We start from the raw sequence: 24,084 nt of genomic DNA, 5'->3' as shown, positions 1-24,084 counted from the left end.
GATTTTACCTTCACAAATCACTAGTATATGGCTCCTTCTATCCTCTGACACTACCATCACCTTGGTGCAGGTCCTGATCACCTTATGCTATGGCAGGAGTTCCCAAGACTAATCTATCCTACACTTAGCTGTCAAAATGATCTATCAAAACATAGCCATGTCACACAGTGAACTGCAATGGATCCCTATTGGAGTACATATAAACTCTGGCTTGGTGTTCAATAACCTAATTTGACTTTCTCCTACCACAACCATAACCTTAAAGACGCAACTGGTGATGCAGTGGATAGACTAGACTGATGAGCCTGTAGTCTGAAAGATCTAAATTCAAAATCTGCCTCAGATACTTGCTAGCAAATTACTTAACCTATCTGCCTCAGTTTCTCCAACCACAAGATAAGGATCAAATCCCTCTTTGGAATTGTGAGACTCCAGTGAGAGAATATTCATAAAGCACATGGCAGGCAGTAAGTGCTCAATAAATATTTATTCTTTTTTTTTCTTCCCCCTCCTGCCTTTAGTTTAAAATAAAACCCCAGGCTAGCCTAGGTTTCGTTCCCAAAAGGCAGGGGCTGTGTATTTCCGTTCTTTTGTATCCCCCGCGCTTAATACGTGGCTAAGTAAGGATAATGGAGACCGCACCTCCGTTCCTTCAATCCAAGCGCATGTTTTAGTCTCTCCCTGACCCCCTCCACCCACGTGGCCGGAATCTTTTGGGTGGAGGAGGACCTGCGGGAAGGAAGCCGGGTAGACCAATTCTCGCAAAATTTCGCTGGATCTCGCCGCCCTTCCCCCCTAGTCCCACCCATCACCTTCCTTGCAGCACTAAGAGTCCTTGGGTGAACGGAGAGGCTCTAACGAGGCTAGGTTCGGAAGGACCACACGCTTAGGTGCTGGTCTCGGACGCCTCATTTTTTGGTGAGGAAAGGACGAAGGCCGTCGCTCTGAAGAGCAGTACGAAGGCCCAGGGAACTGGAGCGTGGGAGGGGGAGGAAGGAAGTGTCTCCATGGCAACCAGAACCCGGATGAAAGAGCAGAGATTTCGAGCGACGTAATTGGGTCACGTGACAGCGTCTATTGTCCTGTAGAAATAGGGCTGAGGCCGTTCTTGTGGAGAGGACGCAGGCCCAGTGAGGAATCCGGTTCCTAGTGTAACCCTCAAAGCCTTCCGAGTGGGCGTGACGCCCCTCACGTAAGCCTGTGGAGGCGGGGGAGGGGGGATGGGAATAAGAGACGACTACTGCGCACGCAGTGAGTGGGTATTGCGTTTTCCCTGATTTTTCTTAAATGTGGACTTGTAAGGCATCTAAAATTAGGAATTCCACAGCTTACGGATGAAGAAACTGAGGCCTGAGGTTGGAGAGTGACTTAATCAGTCACACAGCTTTGAGATGGTTTAAGACAGGATTCGAATTCAGGACTTATTGACTCGACCTCCAGTACTCTTCTCCCCTCCCAGGGCCACCTGACCTTTTCTTTCTTTCTTTTTTTTTTAAACAAAAAGAGAAATATATTAAATTTAGGAGGTAATGTTGAGAATGGCCAGGAGGATAGCAAGGTGGAACAGCAAGATGGGGAACAGTTCCTTGGGAGGACAGCATGGATGGAAAAGCTGTCCCTCCTTTTGTTTCTCCAGATGAATTTTGTTGTTGTTTTTGCTAATTCTCTAAAGTAGTTCTTTCATAGTTTGATTGGTGTAGCACCAAATCAGGAAATTAATAATAGGGAAATATTTTTTTCTGGTTACACATAGAAACAATTCTTGACGGTTGTTTTTTGATATTTTAAATTTCAGATTCCCCCCCCCCAATAATTTGATATATGTTATACCCATAGACCTATACTTTAATATATAGTTCCATATTGCTCACATCATGACAGAAGTCATAAATCACAGAATAGAAATCTCATGAAGGAAATGTAGTGGAAGATGGCATGCTTTGATGTGCCTTAGACTCCAGTAACTTTGGCTGTTGGTAGCATTTTCATCCTGAGTCTCCATCTTAGAGACTTGTTTTTCTGATTCTTTTAGGTTGAATCATTTTTATTTATATTGGCTTAATTGATAAATCCAGTGGTCTTTTTTCAATCTTCATCCCTCATAAACTTTCAGCAACCTCTGACACTATGATCATCCTCTTTTTGATATTATACTTTCTTTTTTCTGTTTTCAAGAACGGATCTCATGGTTCTCTCCCTACCAATCAGAACACTCTTTTGATGAATCTTCATAAAACTTACCCTCTCTAACTGTGGGTGTCCCCCAGGGCTCTCTCTTCCCTGGGCCACCTTCTAATTCTCCCTCTATGCTATTTCATTTGGTGCACTCATCAGCTCTCATGGATTCAATGATCATTAGTGTGTGAATGATTCTCAGGTTACTTATCTTGTCCCACCCTCTAGACTGGAATCTCCAGTTGCCTATTGGGCTTCTTGAACTATTGACATCTTAAATTCAACACTTTTTTTTAACCCTTGCCTTTAGTCTTGGAATCAATACTATATATTGGTTCTAAGGCAGAAGAGTGGCAAACAGCTAGGCAGTGACTTGCCCAGGGTCCCACAACTAGGAAGTGTCTGAGGCCAGATTTGAACCTAGGATCTACTAGGCCTGGCTCTCAATCCACTGTATCACCCAGCTGTTCCCTCCTAAATTCAACACTAAACTCATTATCTTTCTCTCCAAATCCTCCCAGAAGCTGGACTTATTACTGTCTACACCTACTTTTATCCTAGTAACAACAACAAAAAAGGACAAGGACTAGGCAATTCAGTTAATTGACTTGCCCAGGGTGAAGTGTCTAAAATTAGATTTGAATCCAGGTCCTCCTAACTCAAGGCTCTATCCACTGATCACCTGTTTACCTTTAATATTTACATACTTAAAAACATTTTTTTTTAACCTTGTCTTGGTAGTTCTAAAACAGAAGAGCAATAAGGGCTAGGCAACTGAGATTAAGTACTTTGCCCAGGATCATTGAAGTAGTAGGAAGTATCTGAGGCCATATTTGAACCCAGGTCCTCCAAACTCCAGGTCTAGCGCTACTTAGCTGCTCCTTCCCTATTACTGATGAAAATACTCTCTTCCTTTCAGTCATCAGGACTCCTAAACTAGGTACCATCTTCAACTCCTCACCCTCTCTCAGTCCTCAGATCCAATCTGTTGCCAGTCAATTTGGTGCACTCATCAGCTCTCATGTCAATTTTATCTTGGTAACATATCTTATGTATGCCTCTTTGCTCAGATATTGCAGTCACCGGGCCTGAGGCATAGATCTGACCATTCACTAAACTCCAGTGGCTTCTTCTTACCTCCAAGATCAATTATAAAATTATCTGCTTGGCCTTCAAAGCCCATTTTACTATGATTTGGTCTTTCCAGCCTTCCTTAATCTTCCTCACCCCACATAATCAGAGACCCACATGACACTGGCCTGGCCCCCTTACTATTCTTCACACAAAGCACTTATTTCCCATCTTCCTGCATTACCCCTGATTCTCCTGTATGACTGGCACTCTCTCCCTCCTCATCTCTGCCTCCTGAATTCTCTGACTTTTTTCAAGCCCCAACTCAAATTTTACCTTATATAAGAAGCCTTCACAATACCCCTTAATGTTCCTTTCCTTTTCCTAACTATCATTTTTATACATAATTGTTCACTTGTTTTCTTCCCCACTAGAATGTGAGCTTCTTGAGATCATTGACTGCCTTTTGCCTTTTTATTCCCAGAACTTACCACAGTGCCCAGCACATAGTAGGTTCTTCATACTCATTAACTGACTAAAGCAGAACAAAGGTTAGCTTCTGGAATGAGTGCTGATAAGTAATGCTTTAAAATTGTCAGTGATAAATACATATATTCTCTTTTGAGTTTCATAACAGACCCGTGAGGCAGGTTTCTCAAGTATTATTATCCTCTGTTTATAAATGAGGTTTCTGAGGTCTAGAATAGTTCGATAACTTGCCCAGGTCATACAGCATACTCTATCCAAGTCAGGATTGAAACTTAGGTCTTCTGGACTCCAAGTGTCACACTGTCCACTGAGATTTGATCTGCTTGTTCCCTGAGCCAGAACTAGGAACAGTGGGTGAAAATTTCAGAGGGTCAAACTGCTTCCATCTAAGGAAGAGCTTTCTGAACAATTAGAGCTATCCCAAAGTGGAAGATGGGTTTCCTCCTCATTAGACTTTATGGGCAAAGGCCAGATTATCACTTGTCAGCATTCTTATCAAAGAGATTATTGTATTCATACCAGATGAGCAAGATAACCACATAGGTCTCTATGTCCAATGAGGAGGGTCTCCCCCAGATTGTTAGATGAGGCAGCATCATTATTAACATTTGAGTAGCTGTTAAAATGTATAAATATGACTCATTTACAAATAATAGGTTCAGCCCCCACATGCACGGATTATGTCTGCAAAACTGTTTTGCCCTTGTAAAAGACATGTGGGTGCCTCAATAGTAACAGAACCTCTCCTTCATGACATTCTCTAGATATTGTCTCAAGGGCTTATCTCAGGTCTTAGGAGTATTTTTGTATGTATATCATTATGATAATAATTGCTTAACACTTTCTTTAAGATTTTACAAAGTGATTTTACAAATATTGTCTTACTTTATCCTCACAATATCCTTAGGTCTTAGGTGCTGTTATTATCTTCATTTAACAGTTGGGGAAACTAAGGCAGACAGCAGTGAAGTGACTTGCTCAGGGTCACATAGCTAGTGTCATGGGTCAGGATTTGAAATCAGATCTAACAGCAAGTCAATCATGTTGTAACTTAGCTGTTTCTATACACATATCTATATATTTCTACATAGAAATATAAACATATGCATGCAGGGTGTTCCAACTATCTTAGTTAACTTTAAACTATTAAAATTTATAATTGCATTAAGATATTCACTAAGAACGTGCAGGGGGCAGCTACATAGTACAGTGAATACATCCCAGCTAGGAGGACTTGGATTCAAAGGTGGCTTCAGATACTTTGTAAGGGGTGTGACCCTGGAAAAGTCATTTAACCCCAGTTGCCTAGCCCTTGCTGCTCTTCTGTCTTAAAATTGATACAAAAACAGAAAGGTAAAGGTTTTTAAAAAAAGAACATGCAGTAAGACGGGGCAGCTAGGTGGTGAAGTAGACACGGCTCTAGCCCTAGAGTGACAGAAGCCTCATTTTCCTGAGTTCAAATTCAGCCTCTGATACTTACTGGCTGTGTGACTCTGGGCAAGTCACTAAAGCCTGTTGGTCTCAGTTTCCTTATCTGTCAAATGAGCCAGATACCACTCCAGTATTTTTGCCAAGAAAACCCCAAATGGGGCCATGAAGAGTTGGACACAACTGAGCCACAATAAACATGTTTAGGATATCATATATATGTAACACATACACACACAAATTCTGCTTATTAACTCTCTTGTTTGTGGCAGCACATGTCTAGGAATGATATCAGTATTCCTCTCTTCCTTTGAGCCTGTTATCCCTTGTTTTTCTGAGCCAAGGATGGATGTATCTGTCTCCCCCTAAGGACAAAAATCTGGACCTGCTGCCATCATTAATTGCACCAGACAAGGATTTGATGGTTGCCTGTTTTCTTTTTTTTTTTCCTTTTATGCCAAGAAAGGGGAACACAGACATAATAACAATAATGGTAAGCAATTGAGGAACAAATCTTTTTTTTTTAAGGAACTAGCTAACTGTGACTAGGGAAGAGAATTGGCTTCTTCCCCTAGACATTGCTTCCTCCTGAGATGAATAAGGCTGTAGAAGAAACCATTCATTAGGTTAATAGAGATAGGTAAGACTTGGGCCTCAGAAAAGGAAACTTTCCTCCAGTTGCTCTTGGGGGAAAGGATCAACCTTTTTCTGCTGGCTCCCTTTGTCTACCTCAGGATCTTGGAGGAAAGGGGAAGGTGAGCTACTTCCCTCTGCCCAGTACCATCCCTCCCAAATGGCATGGGGCAGCAGGATGGATGACCTCACTCCTCTTTTCAACCCCTCTTTCCAACACCTCCAAAAGCAATCCCACAAAGCCAAGCTCAAACATGTCACTAAATTGAATTAGCACCTGCTTATCTCCTATCTCCATAGCAGCACTTGCAATATAGGCACTCCATTCATATTTCAAAATCTTTCTTAGATATAGCTTTTCTGACAAAGAACACTGGATTTGGAGTGTGACTATCTGGGCTCCAATCCCAGACCTGCCATGTAGCAGGAGGGCCTTAGCACTAGCATAGACCTTGCACAAGTGCTTCATCATTTGCAAAACAGGAGTAATCGTCCGATTCCTGCTGACTTTGAGGCATAAATGTGATAACTTGGGGAAAAACATTTTGTTGACTATAAGGCATATGCCAACTGTTATTATTTAATAACTCCATCCAAGTTTCAGCATAATGAGACACAGCCTTCCACAACTCTTTACTGTACTGTACTTGCTGTCCAAACCTCCTCCAAGATACTAGGGAATTGAGATCAGCTCCATTCTCTTTTTTTTTTTTAATTGAGACATCTTAAACTTTTTTTCAGGTGCTATTTTTTAATTGTACCACACAATTTTTTAATACACAAATTCAAAGTGAAAATATTTAATGTAAATGAATCATAATGTAGTATGAAAGAATTAAATTAAGCAGTAAATTAAGCATTCTGAAGCAGAAAAGTTGTATTGGCTTGATTCTCCAAAGATGGGGGTCCTCATCCACAGTTAGGTTGAGGAAAGGTTAACTTTTGGTGACATTTGTTGATGGGTTGCAGAAAATTTTCACTTTCAGTCTGTCTTGGAAAAGAGAAGACTAAAGGGAGTTCTAATATTGTCTTCATCATAGAATCATATAAGAATAGCACCATTTATTCCTATGCTTTTAGTCTTTTTAATAGGAATGGTTGTAGTTTATCAAAAGCTTTTTCTACATCTTTTGAGATAATCATGATTTTTGTTGTTTCTTGTTATTGATGTAGCCATTTATGCTGATAGTTTTCCCAATATTGAACCAGCCCTGCATTCCTGGTATAAATTTCACTTCATCATCATGTTTGATTTTTTTCCCCTTTTTTTATTTAGACTATCTTTTCAGGGTTACATGATTCATGATTTCTCCCCCACTCCCACTCTTTCCGGAGCTGACAAGCAGTTCCACTGGGTTATACATGTATCATTGTTCAAAACCTATTTTCATGTTATTCATATTTGCAGTAAAGTGATCTTTTAACATTAAAACCCTAATCATAGCCATATCGAACTATATGATTGATCCTATGTTTTTCTTCTGTGTTTCTGCTCCCACAGTTCTTCCTCTGGATGTGGATAGTGTTCTTTCTCATAAATTCCTCTGGATTGTCCTAGATCATTGCATTGCTGCTAGTAGAGAAATCCATTACATTCAATTGTGCCAAAGTGTATCCGTCTCTATGTACAATGTTCTCTTGGTTCTGCTCCTTTCACTCTGCATCAATTCCTGGAGGTCCTTCCAGTTCACATTTCATTATTCCTTTTAGCACAATAGTATTCCATCACCAACATATACCACAATTTGTTCAGCCATTCCCCAATTGAAGGGCAGCCCCTCATTTTCCAATTTTTTACCACCACAAAGAGCTCAGCTATGAACATTTTTGTACGTGTCTTTTCCCTTATTATCTCTTTGGGGATCATGTTTGATTTTTGTGATATATTGCTGTAACTCCAGGAATAGGGATGGGTATGCACCAATCCAGTGTTCATCTCAGGAACAAATGAGAAAGAACCCCTCTGCCTAGTACAATGATATTATCCTTCCAAAGCTGCTCACTTCCTGCTGGAATTCCATAGTGTTTCCTGTGACCTTCCCCTGCTGGGATGAGGTTAGCCTACATAATTGCCTGGATCACTTCCAGCTGCCTTCACTTTATAAGAGCGTGCAACATTTTCTGTAATACATTCTTGGTATTTTCTTACTTCAGGGAAATGAAGGTGGTTGGCCACTATTTTGTGCCCCATTTTTTCTCTGGGAAGATTTTTGCCCTGGTGGGATGAGAAGAGAAATAGGGACTGCTAGGTCTGCTTAGGGATCTGGCAATCAATGATTCAGTCAATATTAAGCATTTACCTTTGTGTCCCCCTCTCACTTGTGGCTCCAAGAAGTCATAGCATTGGTAGCAGCCACACCCTGGTGAAACCATCTTGGCAGGCAGGCTGGACCAGGTGGAGGATAGACAACAGACTTTAAGCTGGATGGTGTTTTGGGGAGGGGCATGGGAAGACTTCCCCCACAGAACAGGAAGATGAGAATAATTCTTTCAGACATCCACAAAGACAGCTGAATCAGTGTTGTGGAGCACTCTAGGGTGCTTAGAGCTTGGTCAGACTTGGAAAAAGCCAAAATCATCCACTGCACCCCTGGCCACAGCTAGTTGTCCTGACTCTTTTGTCTTACCATTGGAGAGAGAGGGAGTCCTGTGACCTCTGCTGCATTTAAATCCAATTCACAAACAAGCCAGCATTACCCCATGATATCCTTACTCTTCAAAAAAAAGAACTAAATGAGGCAGCAGCTAGGTGGCTCAATGGTGGAAAGCTAGGCCTAGAGATGGGAGTTCCTGGGTTCAAATATAACTTCAAACACTTCCTAGCTGTGTGACCCCATTACCTGGCCCTTACCACTCTTCTGCCCTGGAATCAGTACTTTGTATTTAGTCTAAGACAGAAGGTAAGGGTTTAAAATTAAAAAAAAAAAAAAGGACTAACAAGTGTTATGCCAGGCACTAAGTTAGCTGCTGGGGAAATATACATCAAAAGGAGCTACGTTCTAATGGTGGAGATAGATACATATATCAATATAGATTGTAAAGCAAAAGTAACAATATGAAATGGTTTGGGAAGGAAAACATTAGCAGTCCGGGAATCAGGAATGGCTTTATGCAGAAGACAAAGGTTCCATGAGAGGGAAATAAGAATAAAGGACTCTCCAGGCATGGAAGATAGCCAGAGAGAAGACAACGAGAGAGGCAGTGGAGTTTTGTGAATGAGTAACGAGAGGAAGCCAGCTTTATGGGGTCTTAAAATATGGGAGGGGGAGTGACTGGCCCATGAGGCTGGAAGGAGGTGGAGGCCAGATTGTGAAGTGCTTCAGAAGCCAAACAGAAGAGTTTTCAGTTTATCCTCCAGGCAAAAGGAAGCCAGCAGAGAGGTTGAGTAAGGGAGTCATCTGATCAGATCTGTACTTGTCAGCAGTGTGTAGGATGGACTGGGCTGGTGAGAAACTGGAGGCAGGGAGTCAGGAGCCTGTCACAATAATCTAAATTGAGAGGCAACCAGGGCCTCACCTAAGGGGGGAGCAATGGGAGTAGAAAAAGGGCTGGGTTCTGAGACATGGTGAAATGGCAAGATTTGGCAACTGACTGGATATGTGAGATGTGAGAGAGACTAAGGAGGCCACAACAATGTTAAGATGATAAACCTGAGAGATTAGGAAGATGGTGATGCTTTTAAAAGAATTCAAGATCAGGAGGTTCTGGGTTCAAATGTGGCCTCAAACACTTCCCAGCTGTGTGACCCTGGGCAAATTTCTTAACTCCCCATTGCCTACCCGTTACCCGCTTCTGCCTTGGAACCAAAACACAATGTTTATTCCAAGAAGAAAGGTAAAAGTTTGTTTGTTTTTTCTTTAAAGAAAAAGAAAAGAAATGGAGATGCTTGGAAGTTGGGAGGATTTAAGGGAAAAGATAATGAATTGTTGAGGCAGCTTGGTAGCGCAGTGGCTAGAGAGCCAAGTCTGGAGACAAGAGGTCCTGGGTTTAAATCTGGCCTCACACTCAGCTGTGTGACATTGGGTTAAGTGACTTGACTGTAATTGTCTAGCCCTTCCCGTTCTGCCTTGGAACCCTTACTTACGAATTCTAAGATAGAAGGTAAGGGTTTAATAAAAAAAATAATAGTGAGTTGTTTTAGACATGTCAAGTTTAACTGCTCTGAGATATTGTTTGAATTTTCCAATAGACTTATGGATGAAGACTTCAAAGCCATTTATAGGCATATGAAAAACTATATCATTACTGATTAGAGAAATGTTAATCAAAACGACTCTATCATTTCACAGCTATCAGATTGTCTAAAATGATAATATGGCAAAATGATAAATGTTGGAGGGGATGGGGCAAAATGGAGTCATCAATACACTGCTGGTAGAACTATGAACAGATCCAACTATATTTTGGAGAGCAATCTGGAATTAGGCCCAAAGAGTTGTAAAATTGTATACTCTTAGACCTAGCAATACCGCTGTTGGGTCTGTTTCCTGGAAGATCAGAGAAAAAGGAAAAAACCCTTTATATTCTAAAATGTTTATAGCAGCTCTCCTTGTGGTAGCTTGAGGGGATGTCCATCCGTTGAGGAATGGCTGGACAAATTGGGGCATATGATTGTGATGGGACACTACTATGCTGTAAGAAATGATGAGCAGGTTAATAAAAAAAAAAGAGCTACATGAAGTTGTGAAATGTGTAGAACCAAGAGCACATTATATACAGCTACAGAACTATTCAAAGAATAGCTTGCGAGAAAAAACTCCAGAGAAATGACTGATAAATAGAAACACAAAAGACATCGTTTTTATATATATATATTTGGTCAAGTGATGTCTTCTCTGGTTCAAGAAGGGGAGTGAGGAAGCTACCTGAAATTCTGATTTAGCCAACCAATTAATTAAAAATTAAATAAGATTTCCAATAGGTAACTGGTGACCCAAAAATGAAGCTCAGAGGAGAGACTGGGACTGAATGTATAGACCAGGGAGTCATCTTCTGGAGAAGGTACAAGCCATGGCAGTTAAGGAGGTTAATGAAGGAGAGTATAGAGGGGAATACAGGTTCAGGACAAAACCTTGGGGTCATGATATGAATGAATAATAATGGAGGCTGAGGAGTGTAACAGTTAAAATTAGGGGGGGGGAAATTGAGGCAGGAAGAATTTAGTTTCTCTCTAGCAGTATTATATTTTTAGAGGTTTATTTAAGATAAGGAATTTAGGAAAATACAAGTAAGAAAGGCACGTGCTAGGTGGGCTGAGAGGCCATTTAACCTTACCTACATCATGAAAAAGACCGTCTGCTTGGAAGCTGAAACAGCAAAAAGAGCCAGTAGCCTTTACAACCAGGTTAAATACCCCATCTCGCTCTTGGCCCAGGTGAGGTTACAAGGCATTTTGGGAAGTGAGCAAGGATTTCTGGGAAATGCAGTGTCCTGGGTTCAAGTCTCCATTTTTACAGGAGGAGTGGTCACAGTAGAGGCTAACTGGCACCAGGTGTACCACAGAGCTCCCCTTTCTGGTTCTAGAGGGCTCTCTGTGGGCACACATGCCATCACCCACCAGAGTTGTTACTAGAAAGCCAGAGGGACTTAGGCTGAGCTGCTCCCTCACTGTTCTAGAGTCTTTGATCCCTCTTAGTACCCCTTCTTTTGTAATTCAGGGATTCAGGCCAGATTTGAATGGGGGTGGGGTGTTGGGAAGCCCATTACCTTTGACCTTCCACTTACTTTCCTATCTTTTCCCCTCTTTTCCTTCTGCTTTTCCTCTTTGTTCCCCTTTACTTAGTTCTGTCTCTTCCTTCTCTCTCCCTCCACTCTCATTTCCTTTCACTTTTCCTTTCCTTAACCTTCCCTGCTCCTTCTCTTCGTTCCCTTCACACACTTTAGGAGTTGTAAAGGACTCAGAAGCCTAGCTGTCCATTGGACATCTTAAATTCAGCAGCTACAAAATGTTGTTCATTAACTTTCCCCCAAAGCCCTTCTCTTTTCCTAACTTCCTTATTACAATTTTTTTTAAACCCTTACTTTCCTTCTTGGACACTCCATGACTTGCCTAGTATCACACAGCTAGGAAGTATCTGAGGTCACATTTGAACTCAGGACTTTCTGTCTCTAGGCCTGGTGTTCTATCCATTGCGACATCTACCTTCCCCCTTCCTTCCTACTATTGAGGGTGCCACCATCCTCCTCGCTGCTTGAAATTTAGGAGTCAATCCAGGATTCTTGAGCCTCTCTCACTCCCCAAATCCAAACTGTTGCCAAGATCTGCCCATTTCTCCTCTGCAACTTCTCTTGTCCATTTCACCCCTGCAATAGCTCTTGAACTCTCTCCTCTGACACTGTCCTACCCTAAGTGCTAAGCACTTTACAATTATCTTTTTTTTTCCTCACCTTATCCTTGGGCAGCATGGACCGGGTGGACCTTGAAGCCTGCTTCTCTCTTAATGATGGAGACTCTCACCACCTCACACCCGGATTATTCTAATAGCTACTAGGGAAATGGGGGTGTGAGTCTGCTGGTCCTCCATCCAGACATTAAAGGGATTTTCCTCAATGGAAATTTCTTCCTGGCTGACCATGTTCTTCTCTACTTAGCAAACTTAAGTGGCTCCCTATCACCTCTAGGAGAAAATATAAAAACTCGTTTGCTGTTCGAAGCCCTTTATAACCCATCCCTGACCCCTTCCAGTTTTCTTTACACCTCCCCTACATTCTCTGTGATCCAGGATTACTATAAGCCTCCTTGCCATTCCACGACTTGGCTTTCTTCAATCACAGCTAAGATCGGGTCCCTCAGGAACCTTTCACAGGCTCTTCGGCTTTACCCTTTGTCGATTATTTCCAATTTAGCTTGTTTGCACATAGTAGTTTGCGTGTACTTCCCTCTCCCATTAGACTGGGAGCGTCTTAAGGGCAGGGGCTGGGTTTTTTTGTTTATTTTTTCACCTGTCTTTGTGTCCTGGAGCCTGGCACATAGCATGCACTGCACTTAATAGTTATCGAATGCCTGCTTTTGCCGCCGCCCCCCCCCCCCTTCTCCGTTCTCCCTTTTTCCTTGTTTTACTTCCTCTATCTGTTCCCTCCTTCCTGCCTCCTTTTTCTTCCTTTTCCCCCTCCACCCCACCTTCCTTCTTCATTATCCTCTCCCTCCCACTCCCTTTTTCCTCCCTCCTCCAGCCCTGGCCCCTCCTCTTCCCGCGGCTCCCGCCTGCCCAGGTGGCGCCGCGGACTCACTGGGCGGGGCGAGCGCCCTTTACGACGCTGTCGTGGCTGCAGCGGCGGCGGCGGCGGTAGCGGTAGCGGCAGCGGCAGCGGCAGGGGCAGGGGCAGGGGCAGCGGCAGGGGCAGGGCTTGCGGGTCGGTGCGGTACGTTGCGGCCGGTGCACTTGGTGGCCGCGGTAGGGACCCAGACTAGCAGAGGAGCAGGCGCAAGGCGGCAGCGGCGCTGCTACTATTGCTGGTGCTTGGCTGCGGCTTGGCTCGGCTCGCTCTGTGCGGGGCGAGTAGCCGGCTGCGGGAGGGCTGCGGGCGGCGGCGCCCCGCGGGCCATGCTGCTCACGGTGTACTGTGTGCGGAGGGACCTCTCCGAGGTCACCTTCTCCCTGCAGGTCGACGCCGATTTCGAGCTGCACAACTTCCGCGCGCTCTGCGAGCTCGAGTCCGGCATCCCCGCCGCGGAGAGCCAGGTGAGCTGGGGAGGAGGTAGGAAGGAAGAGGGAGAGGTCCCCTCCCCCATGGCGAAAGGATCCTGCCACCCCCTTTTTCAGAAGGGAAGACAGGCTCCCCTCGGAGAGACCCAGAACGCTTTGGGAAACTGAGGCCCACAGAAGGGCCTCCACTTCTCCCCTACCACGGGCTGAGCCCCCGGTGTGTCCTGTTCCTTCCCCATTCCAAAGCGTGCTGAGTTTGGTCTTCATCCCACCCCTTCTCACCCCATCCGTGATTCACCAGTTTGCTGGGTTCCCTCCTCCTGCTTCCCACATTAGGAATGTCGGTTCGGACCACAGTAGTAGATCACAGGCTATAAGAGCTCTATTTACTGAGGATGAAACTGAGACTCAGAGAGGGGGTAGATATAACTTGACTAAGGTCACAGGAATTAAGTAGCAGGTAGATTCAATTCAAATTCGGTTCTTCCGAGTCCCAATTGGCGGTTTTATTCTAGGATGTTGAAGCCTTCCCTTGCTTTATCGGAAAGTGAGAAAGTTCCTTCCCCAACAGATGGGCTTTGCTTTTAAAAACGGAATAGTGCAAAGTTCACTGGATTTAAAAACAAAAGGATCTGGGTTCAAACTTCTGCCTTGTTACTTACTACTTGTGCAACCTTGAGCAAGTCATTTATCCTCCCTGGGTCCCAGTTTTGTCTTCTGTAGTGGATCTAAATCTTAGTAGGATTGTAGGAGTGTAGTGGATGGAGTAAGCCATTTCCATTTATGTTCTCAGCCCAGACACTTTCCTCATTTGTGACCATGGGTAAGTCACTGAAATCCCGTGAGCCTTGGTTTCGGTCAGTCAACTTGCACCAGCTGTGTGCTAGGCAGCACAAAGGAAATGATAGCTATATACCTAGAGCTCAGGATTATCGGCAGATATTTTCATAAAGCTATAGATCTGCATTGGGCTTCCTGTGTGTCTTTGTTGTCTGAGTATTATCTTTGTGCAGTTCTCCTTTTAAGATTTTTAGAGGCCTCAATGGTGTTTCCCCCTCTGGCTCTTCTAGTCACACCTGTGTAGCTTTGGGCAAACCATTTAGATTGTGCATCTTAGTTTTTTCTTTTGTCAAATAAAAGGGCTGCCCCCTACAAGATGTCACAGGCCCCTCTGAGCTCTGAGCTCCAATTCTGTGATCTGAGAAGGCTGACGCTCCAAGAGCCCTTCAGTTTGTACAGATGTAAAGCTTCAGCATACCATTTATGAGTGTTTGTTTTTTATAGCCTCCTTTATCCTTCCTAGAAGGTAGCTACTAGTAACATTTAAAATCCCTAAATCGACTTAGCACTGGGATTGCCACTAGCCCATTATCTCACAACATTTAGCAACAGTAGCTCTAGAGAAGGAAACCTTAACTTGGGAATCTGCAAACTTAAAAAACAACATTTAGATAACCAAAATGTTAATGTAGTTGATTCTCTTTATAATCCTCTATATTCTATTTTACATATTTAAAAACATTCTGAGAAGAAATCCATAGGTTTCACCAGGATAGTCCATGGTATAAAAAGATTAATCTATAGCCTTCTTCCATTAATACCCCAAAAGACCTGTGCTGCCCTTGTTTAATTATTTTAATAGATTCACAGTATTATTTCAAGTTAATTAATTACTGTTGAATTTACGCATAAGTTCATTGGTGCACTTGGGAAATTGTCCTTTAAATTCTTGCCTAATGAAGCCAAACTTTCTGGTCTTTCCTGGGTTATTACATTAAACAACTGTGTCAATATTTTGTTTGGAGTCCTTCTTCTTATGTAGACTTTAGCACTTTGGCTTAAAGCGGTCTAAAAAGGCAGTGTATTTTGAAGTACACCCTTTCCGGTAGATAACCTGATTTAATTTGAGCAGCCAGAATTCCAGATAAAGTGTATTATTTCTTCCCCAGAGACTCTTTAAAATACAGTGGCCCCCAAAGCAACTCATTTTCTAAGGAGCTAATCCAGGAAATTCAAGAACTGCCCATACCAGTCCATTTAGATTGTAAAGGTAGGCTACAAGGAGCAATATTAGACTCATTTTGAACTTACTTTATCCAGGGGCTGATTGTCCAAGTGAGGCTGATTTATCCTCCTCTGGTTTTACTTTACTTGAGGTAAAATTACCTTCATCTGAAGGTTGGCAAAAGCTTTAAACAGTTTAAAGGTTATTCAGTTTTGCTTGTTGGGAGAGATGAGAATGACACAAGTGTCTGAAACAGTTTCAGATTCTGTTTCCCCAGATAATTGAAATGGCTATACCTGAGAGAAGGGAAGACACTACTGAATTATCAAACTGGAAGCTTCAAGACCATATTTGGGGGGGGGGGATTTCCATCCAATGACTTCCCAGGATTAGGCAACCTTCCGCTTGCGCCTAGATTCCACCTTCTCTTTGTCCATTATTCCCACCTCTGCTGCTCTCTTGGTTTTTGGTGTGAGCTAAGGTAGCTTATGAAAATGTGTAGTAAACCTCAGGTTATTAGAGACTTGGAGTCTGGACTTCCCAGCTAACTATAAACACCTCCTGTTTTTCAAGTTTGTTCTGCTGCAGGCCTTGTAACCTGATGATACAGTATCTATTTTAAGATGTTGGGTGGTCCTCTTTCATTTGCATTGCCCATCAATCAGGAACATACTAGACACTGAGTCATTTCCTTTCAAATCCGATTAGTAAACAACAGTCTACTCAGGAGTATAGTTTCATTTGTTTCCTCTTGGATACAATCTTCTCCTGTCTTCTACCTCCTATTTTCTCTTGTTTTCCTCACACCTCCCCCCTTCCCCCCTCTCCCCCGCTTTTGCATTTATTGCATGTCTAGCCTTCAGTGTCTTCTTATTCATTTATTTTTTATTTTGTAAATTTTGAACCCTTTTGTCAATAACAAATCTAAGATAGATTGGGGAGAACTAGGCAAATCTGGGTTAAGTGACTTGCCACACAGCTAGAACATGTTTGAGGCCAAATTTAACCCCCCCCCCCAACTGCAGTCCTAGTGCTCCATCCACTGTGCCATCTAGTTATCTCTCCTATTCGCTTATTATAGACATCTCATTCCTAGACCCCTTGTCCTCTGTGTAAATATTTCACATTTTGTCATTTAACTCAGTTCTGATTATAGCAGTTCTATGGCAGAAGAGCACAAGATAAGTTTAAAGGAGAAGCTGCCTTCCACTTCTGCATGTGATCGGCATGGACTGGGCAGATTTTCTTGATCAATCAAGTAGGGGCCAGGAAGTCAGTCATTAGTTCTGGTGGATTCTTTGACACTAATTTGCTTGGTGAATCCAAGCAATTTTCAGAACTTAGAGTTTTTACATCCCCCATATGTTAAGACAGGCTTTAGTAACCTACCTCTATAGGTAGCATGAAGTTAACATGAGTTAGACTTTAGGGTCCTTAGGTGCCAGATAATGATAATTGCTACCTATAATGCTAGGCTGCAGCCCTATACACCGCAAGGCCTTTAGGTTATGAAAACAGTATTTCAAACTAAGAGGAATTAAAAAAAACTGCAGATGCCTCTTGAAGATTGTTTTGGTGTAGAGGTGCTTGTTAATTTTTAAAACTTCCTTTTATGTGAATTTATTTGGCCATTCTTTTAGTAATTGATACAGTGTGAAAAATTACTCAGGGCTTTACAGCTACTTTGTGGCCCAGAGAAGGCTTATTGGTAGTAATACAAAGCTGGTATACAATATTGGGACTGATGTTAATTTGACAGTTCCACCCAGGGATGGAAAAATAGTTGCTATCTCTTTGAATAAAAGACTACAGAGTTTGATTAGCTGGTCTGATTTCAAATGTTAATTACAGATTAGAACTTGTTCTCTTGGGGCCCTGCCTCCTCTGGAGTGATTATTAGGCTGTTGTGCCAGTCCTGTGGATGAGTAGTTCAGTCAGAGAAGCCGCCTATTGTGTGCTCTTACCAGTGACAAAACTTGAATTTGAGCAGCATAGATTATTTTGGAATAATATGGACCATAGATAAAGGTGCAAAATACCACTAGGATAGCTAGTGTTGCTTTGTGGGACACCAACTTGTGGAACCATTGGGCTAAATATGAATCAGAAAATCCCGAAATGGATTTATTATTCTGACTCCTGAGCTGCTAAAGTCTTAATCTTCTGAATCTAAAGTGCTTCTTTAAGATTATGTTGATACCTGTTCAGTCTGCTATCTTTAAGGGACAGGTTTATTCAGTGTGGTTTGGAAGCTCAAACCCCAGACCCCACTGCTTAGCTTTCATGAATCCAGTAAATGGTGCCTGCATTTCAGGTAGCTGCCTCTTTGAGTTTATCAACCTTAGTAATAATTTTAGGACTGTTGATAAACTTAGTGTAAGCCATTTGAGTCATGTTGAGACTGAATGGCATCTCTAACATTGGGAGCAATAAGCTGGTGCTCTGTAGTTAGAGGTTTGCGTTTGTTTATTCTAGTCAAGACCACTGTTGCCCTGGGTAATCGGTTACTAATATGATTATCAGGTTGTTCTTTTAAGAAGTTTCTTGGCTGTGGGGTAGTTTGCTCCCTGATGAGCGGAGGTGAGAAGCTATGGGGCCTGCTGTCCTCTGTCAGTGTTTCCATTTTGCAAATTCAAGGTGAGCTGGCAGCAAGTGAGGGAAAACTGAACCTGTAGAGTTTCTGTTCTTGTTTTAGTGATCCCTCACATTGGGGGTGACTTTACTTGAAACTGAGTATTTCTTAATAACACATTTACCATAATGTGGATTCGTCTTAACACTTTCCCCCCAAAGTTAGAATGGCCTTTTCCCCCGAGCCTGAATTCTAAGAATTTGTGAAAGAAGTTCAAATTCAAAAAAATGAATTTGTCACTGAGTAAAACTTGGGTGTCTGTTTTAAGTCAGAGGACCAGAAGTTTTGTATGAGGTAGGAAAGGCTGTTAACTGTATTCTTTCTTCACTTGATAGACTTTTTTGTTTGTTTTTAAACCCTTACCCTCCTGTCTTAGTATCATTTCCTAGACAGAAGAGAGGCAAGGGCTAGATAGCCAAGGTTAAGTGACTTGCCTAGGGCCTTGCAGCTAGGAAGTATCTTAAGGCCAGATTTGAACCTAGGTCCTCCTGACTCCAGGCCTGGTGCTTTATTGTGCTACCTAGCTGTCCCAATTTAACAGACTTTCCCAAGGAAGTGGCTAGAATTGGTTCCTTGATTCAGGAAGGTAAAGACTGATATGACTCACTGCAGACACGCTTTCCTCTGACACCTATAAAACAAGGATCCCCCTGACTGGACTGTTAGCTACTTGAAGGCAGGAGCCGTGTTCTGTGGGGGCGTTTTTTTTTTTCAAACCCTTCCCTTCTGTCTTAGAGGCAGAAGAGCAGTATGGTTAGGCAGTTGGGATTAAGTGACTTGCTCAGGGTGGTCCTGCTAGGAGGTGTCTGAGGCCACATTTGTATTCCTTCCCGGTGGTTGTGTGTTGCCTCCCATACAGTAGGCACTTGCTGATAAATGTGTTTGGGTGATGATGAAGCCCCAAATTTCTTCCCTTCTGAGAATGTCAGCCATGCTGACACTTTAGGGCTCGAAAATTGGAACAAATGCCTTCTGGGAACCAAGTTGAATTCACAAATCTTCTTCCAAAAGGAAAAGCCCCTAGCTCATTGTTTGACATGGAAGGTAATAGGAAGTATTTTGGTTTTGAGTTAAATATCTGTCTTTCAGTAACACCTATATTGAGCAGCAGACCCTGTGTGAGCAGGGCCTCTTTCTAAGGTTTTGGTTTGACACCACCTTAGAGTCTTTCACTTCTGTAATGAGTCGTCTCCGCTCTCCTACACGAGGGCTTGGAATTCCCCTTTTCTGTGGATCTGGACTTGCTGGTCTAACCTCCTCCCTGGGACACAGAGACTTTTTTTTAAAATTTTATAATATTTTATTTGATCATTTCCAAGCATTATTCATTAAAGACAAAGATCATTTTCTTTTCCTCCCCCCACCCCCGTAGCCGACGCGTGATTCCACTGGGTATCACATGTGTTCTTGATTCGAACCCATTGCCATGTTGTTAATATTTGCATTAGAGTGTTTGTTTAGAGTGTCTCCTCTGTGGGACAGAGAGACTTTTTGCTTTGCTGGCACTTCCCTGAGGTCAGAGCTTCATTCTCAGGGGCTACATTGAAGGTGGTGGAGACCGGCAGGCTCCTTGGCAGCGAAATTATGCCTGCTCTTTGGAGGCAAAGGGGTTGTGCTGGAGGCAGGTCATGACTTGAGTTCAAATTCAGCTTCAGACAAGTAACCTCTGCCTGTTTATTATTTGTTATGATCTTCAGAGGATCACAGTAGCAGCTACCTCCTACGTTTGTTAGGAGGATCAAATGAGAGAGTATTAGTGAAGTGCCTGGCATGTAGTAGGTACCTTATAAAAATGCTAGCTATTATTATTTTCAGCATATTGTTTCATCTTTTCTGTGCTCATAGACATTTGCTTTTTATTTTTATTTTTTTAAACCCTTACCTTCTGTCTTAGGATCAATACTAAGTATTGGTTCCAGGTCAGAAGAACAATCAGGGCTAGGCAGTGGGGGTGAAGTGACTTGTCCAGGGTCACACAGCCAGGACATTTGTATTTAAGGTCAAGGATCATTTTTTTAAAAACGCGAGAAGCTTATTAGCACACGTCTTTAATGACTTCCTTAAGCCATAGTGACTCTGTTATGAAGGTCCTCCAGCTCATCATCTGATATAAAAGTGCTGCTGCTAGAACTTGGGTGGCTTGGCAGAGGGGACTTTCCCCACCTGGGACAGCAGGCCACTCACTGACTGATATTCAGATGATAGAATGTTGATATAGCTCCCATTCCCTGAGAAGTGCCTGCCATGTTGTAGCTGTGCTCAGAAGAGAAGCCCAGCCTCATAACCAATTGGGAGAGAGTTCGAGGGAGCGGCTTGCCAGGGGCTCTGTGGGGCTCTCTGCACTAACGTTGAACCTTCTCCTTCTGTAGATCGTTTATGCCGAGCGGCCCCTCACGGACAACCACAGATCACTGGCGTCCTATGGCTTGAAAGATGGCGATGTTGTCATCCTGAGGCAGAAGGAGAATGCAGAATCTCGGCCTTCGGTTCAGTTCCCAAGTAGGTTGGGTTCCTTGGAGGGCACAGCCAGCCCTTCCCCTGCTCACTCTTTCTTGTTTCCCCATTTTGGCCCCCCACAGGTGACCAGAGGGCTGTGACCCCTCCATTTCAGGGGGGTTTTGGGGTGACTTGAGTGTCCAGAACTGGTCCTCTGGCTCCGTTGGTCTATATGCTATCACAGGACCACTTTTGTGGAAGGTTTATTACATAGATATGAAGAAAAAGTGAACTAAGCATAGAAGAGATTTGTGATTTCATGATTTCGTTCATGTATAAGGCGGCCTGTGATACGGACAAAAGAGATCCTGGTAGAAAGCTCCAAGAAAGGTGAGGGATGAGAGAACCTTGGGGAAGAGGAGAGACAGCTTTTCTTCATTTCTATGTAATAAATCCCATCCACAAGTGTCTTAGCCTCTCCCAACCCTCCCCACCTCACTGAAGGTTTAGCCCAGGAGATCAACATGTGTGTATAAATTAAGTTTCATGTTTTCACCTTTTAGTTCAGTTTTTGGGAGTAACATTCACAGTTTATTCTTCCAGCATTAATTCTGTAGCTGTGTATAATGATCTCTTGGATCTATTCTTTTCACTGTTCATTATCTTGTGTGATTCTTTCCAAGTTTTCTAAAAATTGGCTTGCTTATTGCTTCTTATGGTGCAGTAGTATTCCATACCAATCATATACCACAGTTTGTTTAGCCTTTTCTTGATGGATAGGCATCCCTTCAGTTTCCAGTTCTTTGCCACCACAAAGAGAACTGCTAAAAATATTTTGGACTATATGGGTTCTTTTCCTTTTTTTTTCCTGATCTCCTTAGTAAGAAGGGTATACACTGTTTTATAAATCTCTGGCTGTAATTCCAAATTGCTTTCCAAAATGATTGGATCAGCTCACAACTCCACCAACAGTGTATTAATGTCCCCATTTTTTCACATCCCTCTCCAACCTTTGTCATTTTGCCCTTCTGTCATTTTAGCCAGTCTGATGGGTATAAGGTGACATCTCAGAGTTGTTTTAGTTTACATTTCTCTAATTGGTTGTGATTCAGAGCATTTTTCATATACCATTATATATGGTATAGATATGGCTTTGATTTCTTCATCTGAAAAGTGACTATTCATACCTTTTGCTCATTTATCAATTGGAGGATGTCTCTTATATTTGTAAATTTCACAGAGTCCTCTATATATTTTAAATATGAGATCTATGTCTAAGAGACCATCTATAAAAATTTTCCCCCAATTTTCTGCTTTCCTTCTAATTTTATCAGTATTTGTTTTATTTGTACAAAATCTTCAAAGGTTAATGTGCCTAGATTATCCGTTTTACATTTCATAATGTTCTTTTTCTTTCGTTGACTCATAAATTCCTCTCCTATTCATAAATCTGACAGGTAGTATGTTTCCTGTTCTTCTAATTTACTTACATTATCTCCTTTTATATCTAAATCATATACCCATCTTATCTTAGTGGATATTGGTCTATACCTAGTTTCTTCCAAACTAGTCCAATTGTCTCAGAAGTTTTTAATAGTGATTTCTCATCCCAAAAACTGAATCAGTGCTTTTGTCAAATACAAGATTGTTCTACTCTTTTACTGCTCTTTGTTGTATGTCGGTTCTGTTTCACTGGTTTTTCTTTTTATTAAACAGTACCAGATAGTTGTTTTTTTTTTAAACCGTCACCTTCCTTCTTGGAATCAATACTGTGTATTGGTTCCAAGGCAGAAGAACTGTAAGAGCTAGGCAATGGGAAGTGTCTGAGGCCAGATTTGAACCTAGGACCTCCTGTCTGTAGGCCTGGCTCTCAATCCACTGAGCTACCCAGTTCCCCCTTCCCCCCTCCCCCCCCAGATAGTTTTGATAATGACTACTTTATATTACAATTTAAAATCTGGTAATGCCAGATCTCCTTCCTTTGTGCTCCCCCCCCCAATTAATTATTTTGATATTCTTATATCTTTTTGTTCTTCCAAATAAATTTTGTTATTTTTTCTAACTCAGTAAAATAATTTTTTTGGTAATTTAATTGGAATGGCATTGAATAAGTAGATTAGGTATGATTGTCATTTAATCTGCCCATCCATGAACAGTTAATATTTCTTCAAATTATTTTTCAGTTATTTAGACTTGACTTTGTGTAAGAAGTATTTTATAATTATGTTCATGTAATTCTGGGTTTGTTTTGCCAGGTGTTCCATTCTATCCCGTGGTTACTTTAAGTGGAGTATCTCTTTTTATCTCTTCTTGTAGGACTTTGTTAGTAATATATATAAATACTGATGATTTATGTGGGTTTATTTTATATCCTACTACTTTGTTAAAATTATAGTTTCAGCTAACTTTTTGGTTGAATTTCTACAGTTTTTCACATATACATAATGTCACCTATAAACAGAGGTAGTTTTATTACCTTCTTATTCTTAGTTCATTCTGATTCCTTCACTTTGTTTTTCTTCTGTTATTGCAATTGCTAGCATTTCTAATACTATGTTAAATAATATTGGTGATAATTGAGCATCCTTTTTTCCCTCCAGATCTTATTGGGAAGGCTTCTAACTTCTCATTACAGATAGTACTTGCTGCTGGTTTTAGGTGGCTGCTTCATTATCATTTTAAGAAAATCCATTTATACATACTATTCTTTCTAGTGTTTTTAATACGAATGAGTGTTGTACTTTGTCAAAGGCTTTTTTTGCATCTATTGATATAATCATAAGGTTTTTATTACCCTTGTTATTAACATAGTCAATTGATGCTGATTGTTTTCCTTTTATTTAAACCATCCCTACATTCCTGGTATAAATCCTATTTGATGGGGGGGCAGCTAGGTGGCTCAATCAGGGGTTCAAATTTGGCCTCAGACACTTCCTAGATATGTGGCCTTGGACAAGGCACTTCACCCCCATTGCCTAGCCCTTACTGCTCTTCTGCCTTGGAACTAATACACAATATTGATTCTAAGACAGTTTAAAAAAAATCCTGTTTGATGACCATTATCTTTGTGTCCTTAGATATTTGTTAAGGACTTAGTGTGGGCCAGGCAGGCCTTTTCCTTCAAGGAACTCATATTCTAATGAGGGAGACAACTGTGTACATAGAAGATATTTACAGAGTAAATGAAAAGTCATCTGAGAGGGATGGCATTAATGATTGGAGGTAGGAAGACCTGTTGAGGGCAGAGAGGCCTCCTTGGACAGTGGGATCTGAACTAAGTCTCAGAGGAGGCCAGGGAGCATCCCATTCTCTCCCTACCCCCCCTCCCCCCAGTAGGGGGAGGTGAGTGTCCTTGTGGGGATATGGGGACAACAAGGAGGCCATCCTCACTATTATCTCAAAGAGCAAAGAGATCATGAGTTGGGCAGGAGTAAAGTATAAGAACACTGGAGAGGTAGAAGGAGGCTGTGCTGCAGCAGACTTGAAAGGCCAAGCAGGGTTTTATATTTGATTCTTTCTTTATATTGGGCATTATCTCATTTGATCTCACAGTCAGAAAACCCTAGGCT

General features: G+C 42.0%; 1 protein-coding gene across 3 annotated transcripts in view; it reads left to right on the top strand.

Annotated features, from left to right (window-relative positions):
- The first annotated feature begins 1,070 nt into the window (after positions 1 to 1,070).
- Positions 1,071 to 24,084, top strand: part of DDI2 (DNA damage inducible 1 homolog 2) — a 52,108-nt gene continuing 29,094 nt past the window's right edge. Inside the window, exons 1-2 of one of the 3 annotated variants that reach the window (XM_056795738.1) lie at positions 1,071 to 1,192; positions 20,449 to 20,578. Coding sequence is in view for 2 of the 3 variants with exons in the window: in XM_001366177.5 (XP_001366214.3) it covers positions 13,341 to 13,478; positions 20,449 to 20,578 (268 nt within the window). In the remaining variant the exon portion in view is untranslated. Of the gene's footprint in view, positions 1,193 to 13,054; positions 13,479 to 20,448; positions 20,579 to 24,084 lie in introns of those variants that run through there. The other 2 variants (XM_001366177.5, XM_007491670.3) reach the window with 2 other exon arrangements.

This window comes from Monodelphis domestica, chromosome 4 (genome assembly GCF_027887165.1).
Source record: "Monodelphis domestica isolate mMonDom1 chromosome 4, mMonDom1.pri, whole genome shotgun sequence".
Classification (NCBI taxonomy): Eukaryota; Metazoa; Chordata; class Mammalia; order Didelphimorphia; family Didelphidae; genus Monodelphis; species Monodelphis domestica.
Note: the sequence above shows the minus strand (reverse complement) of the source record. Positions and strands in the feature narration are given on the sequence as shown.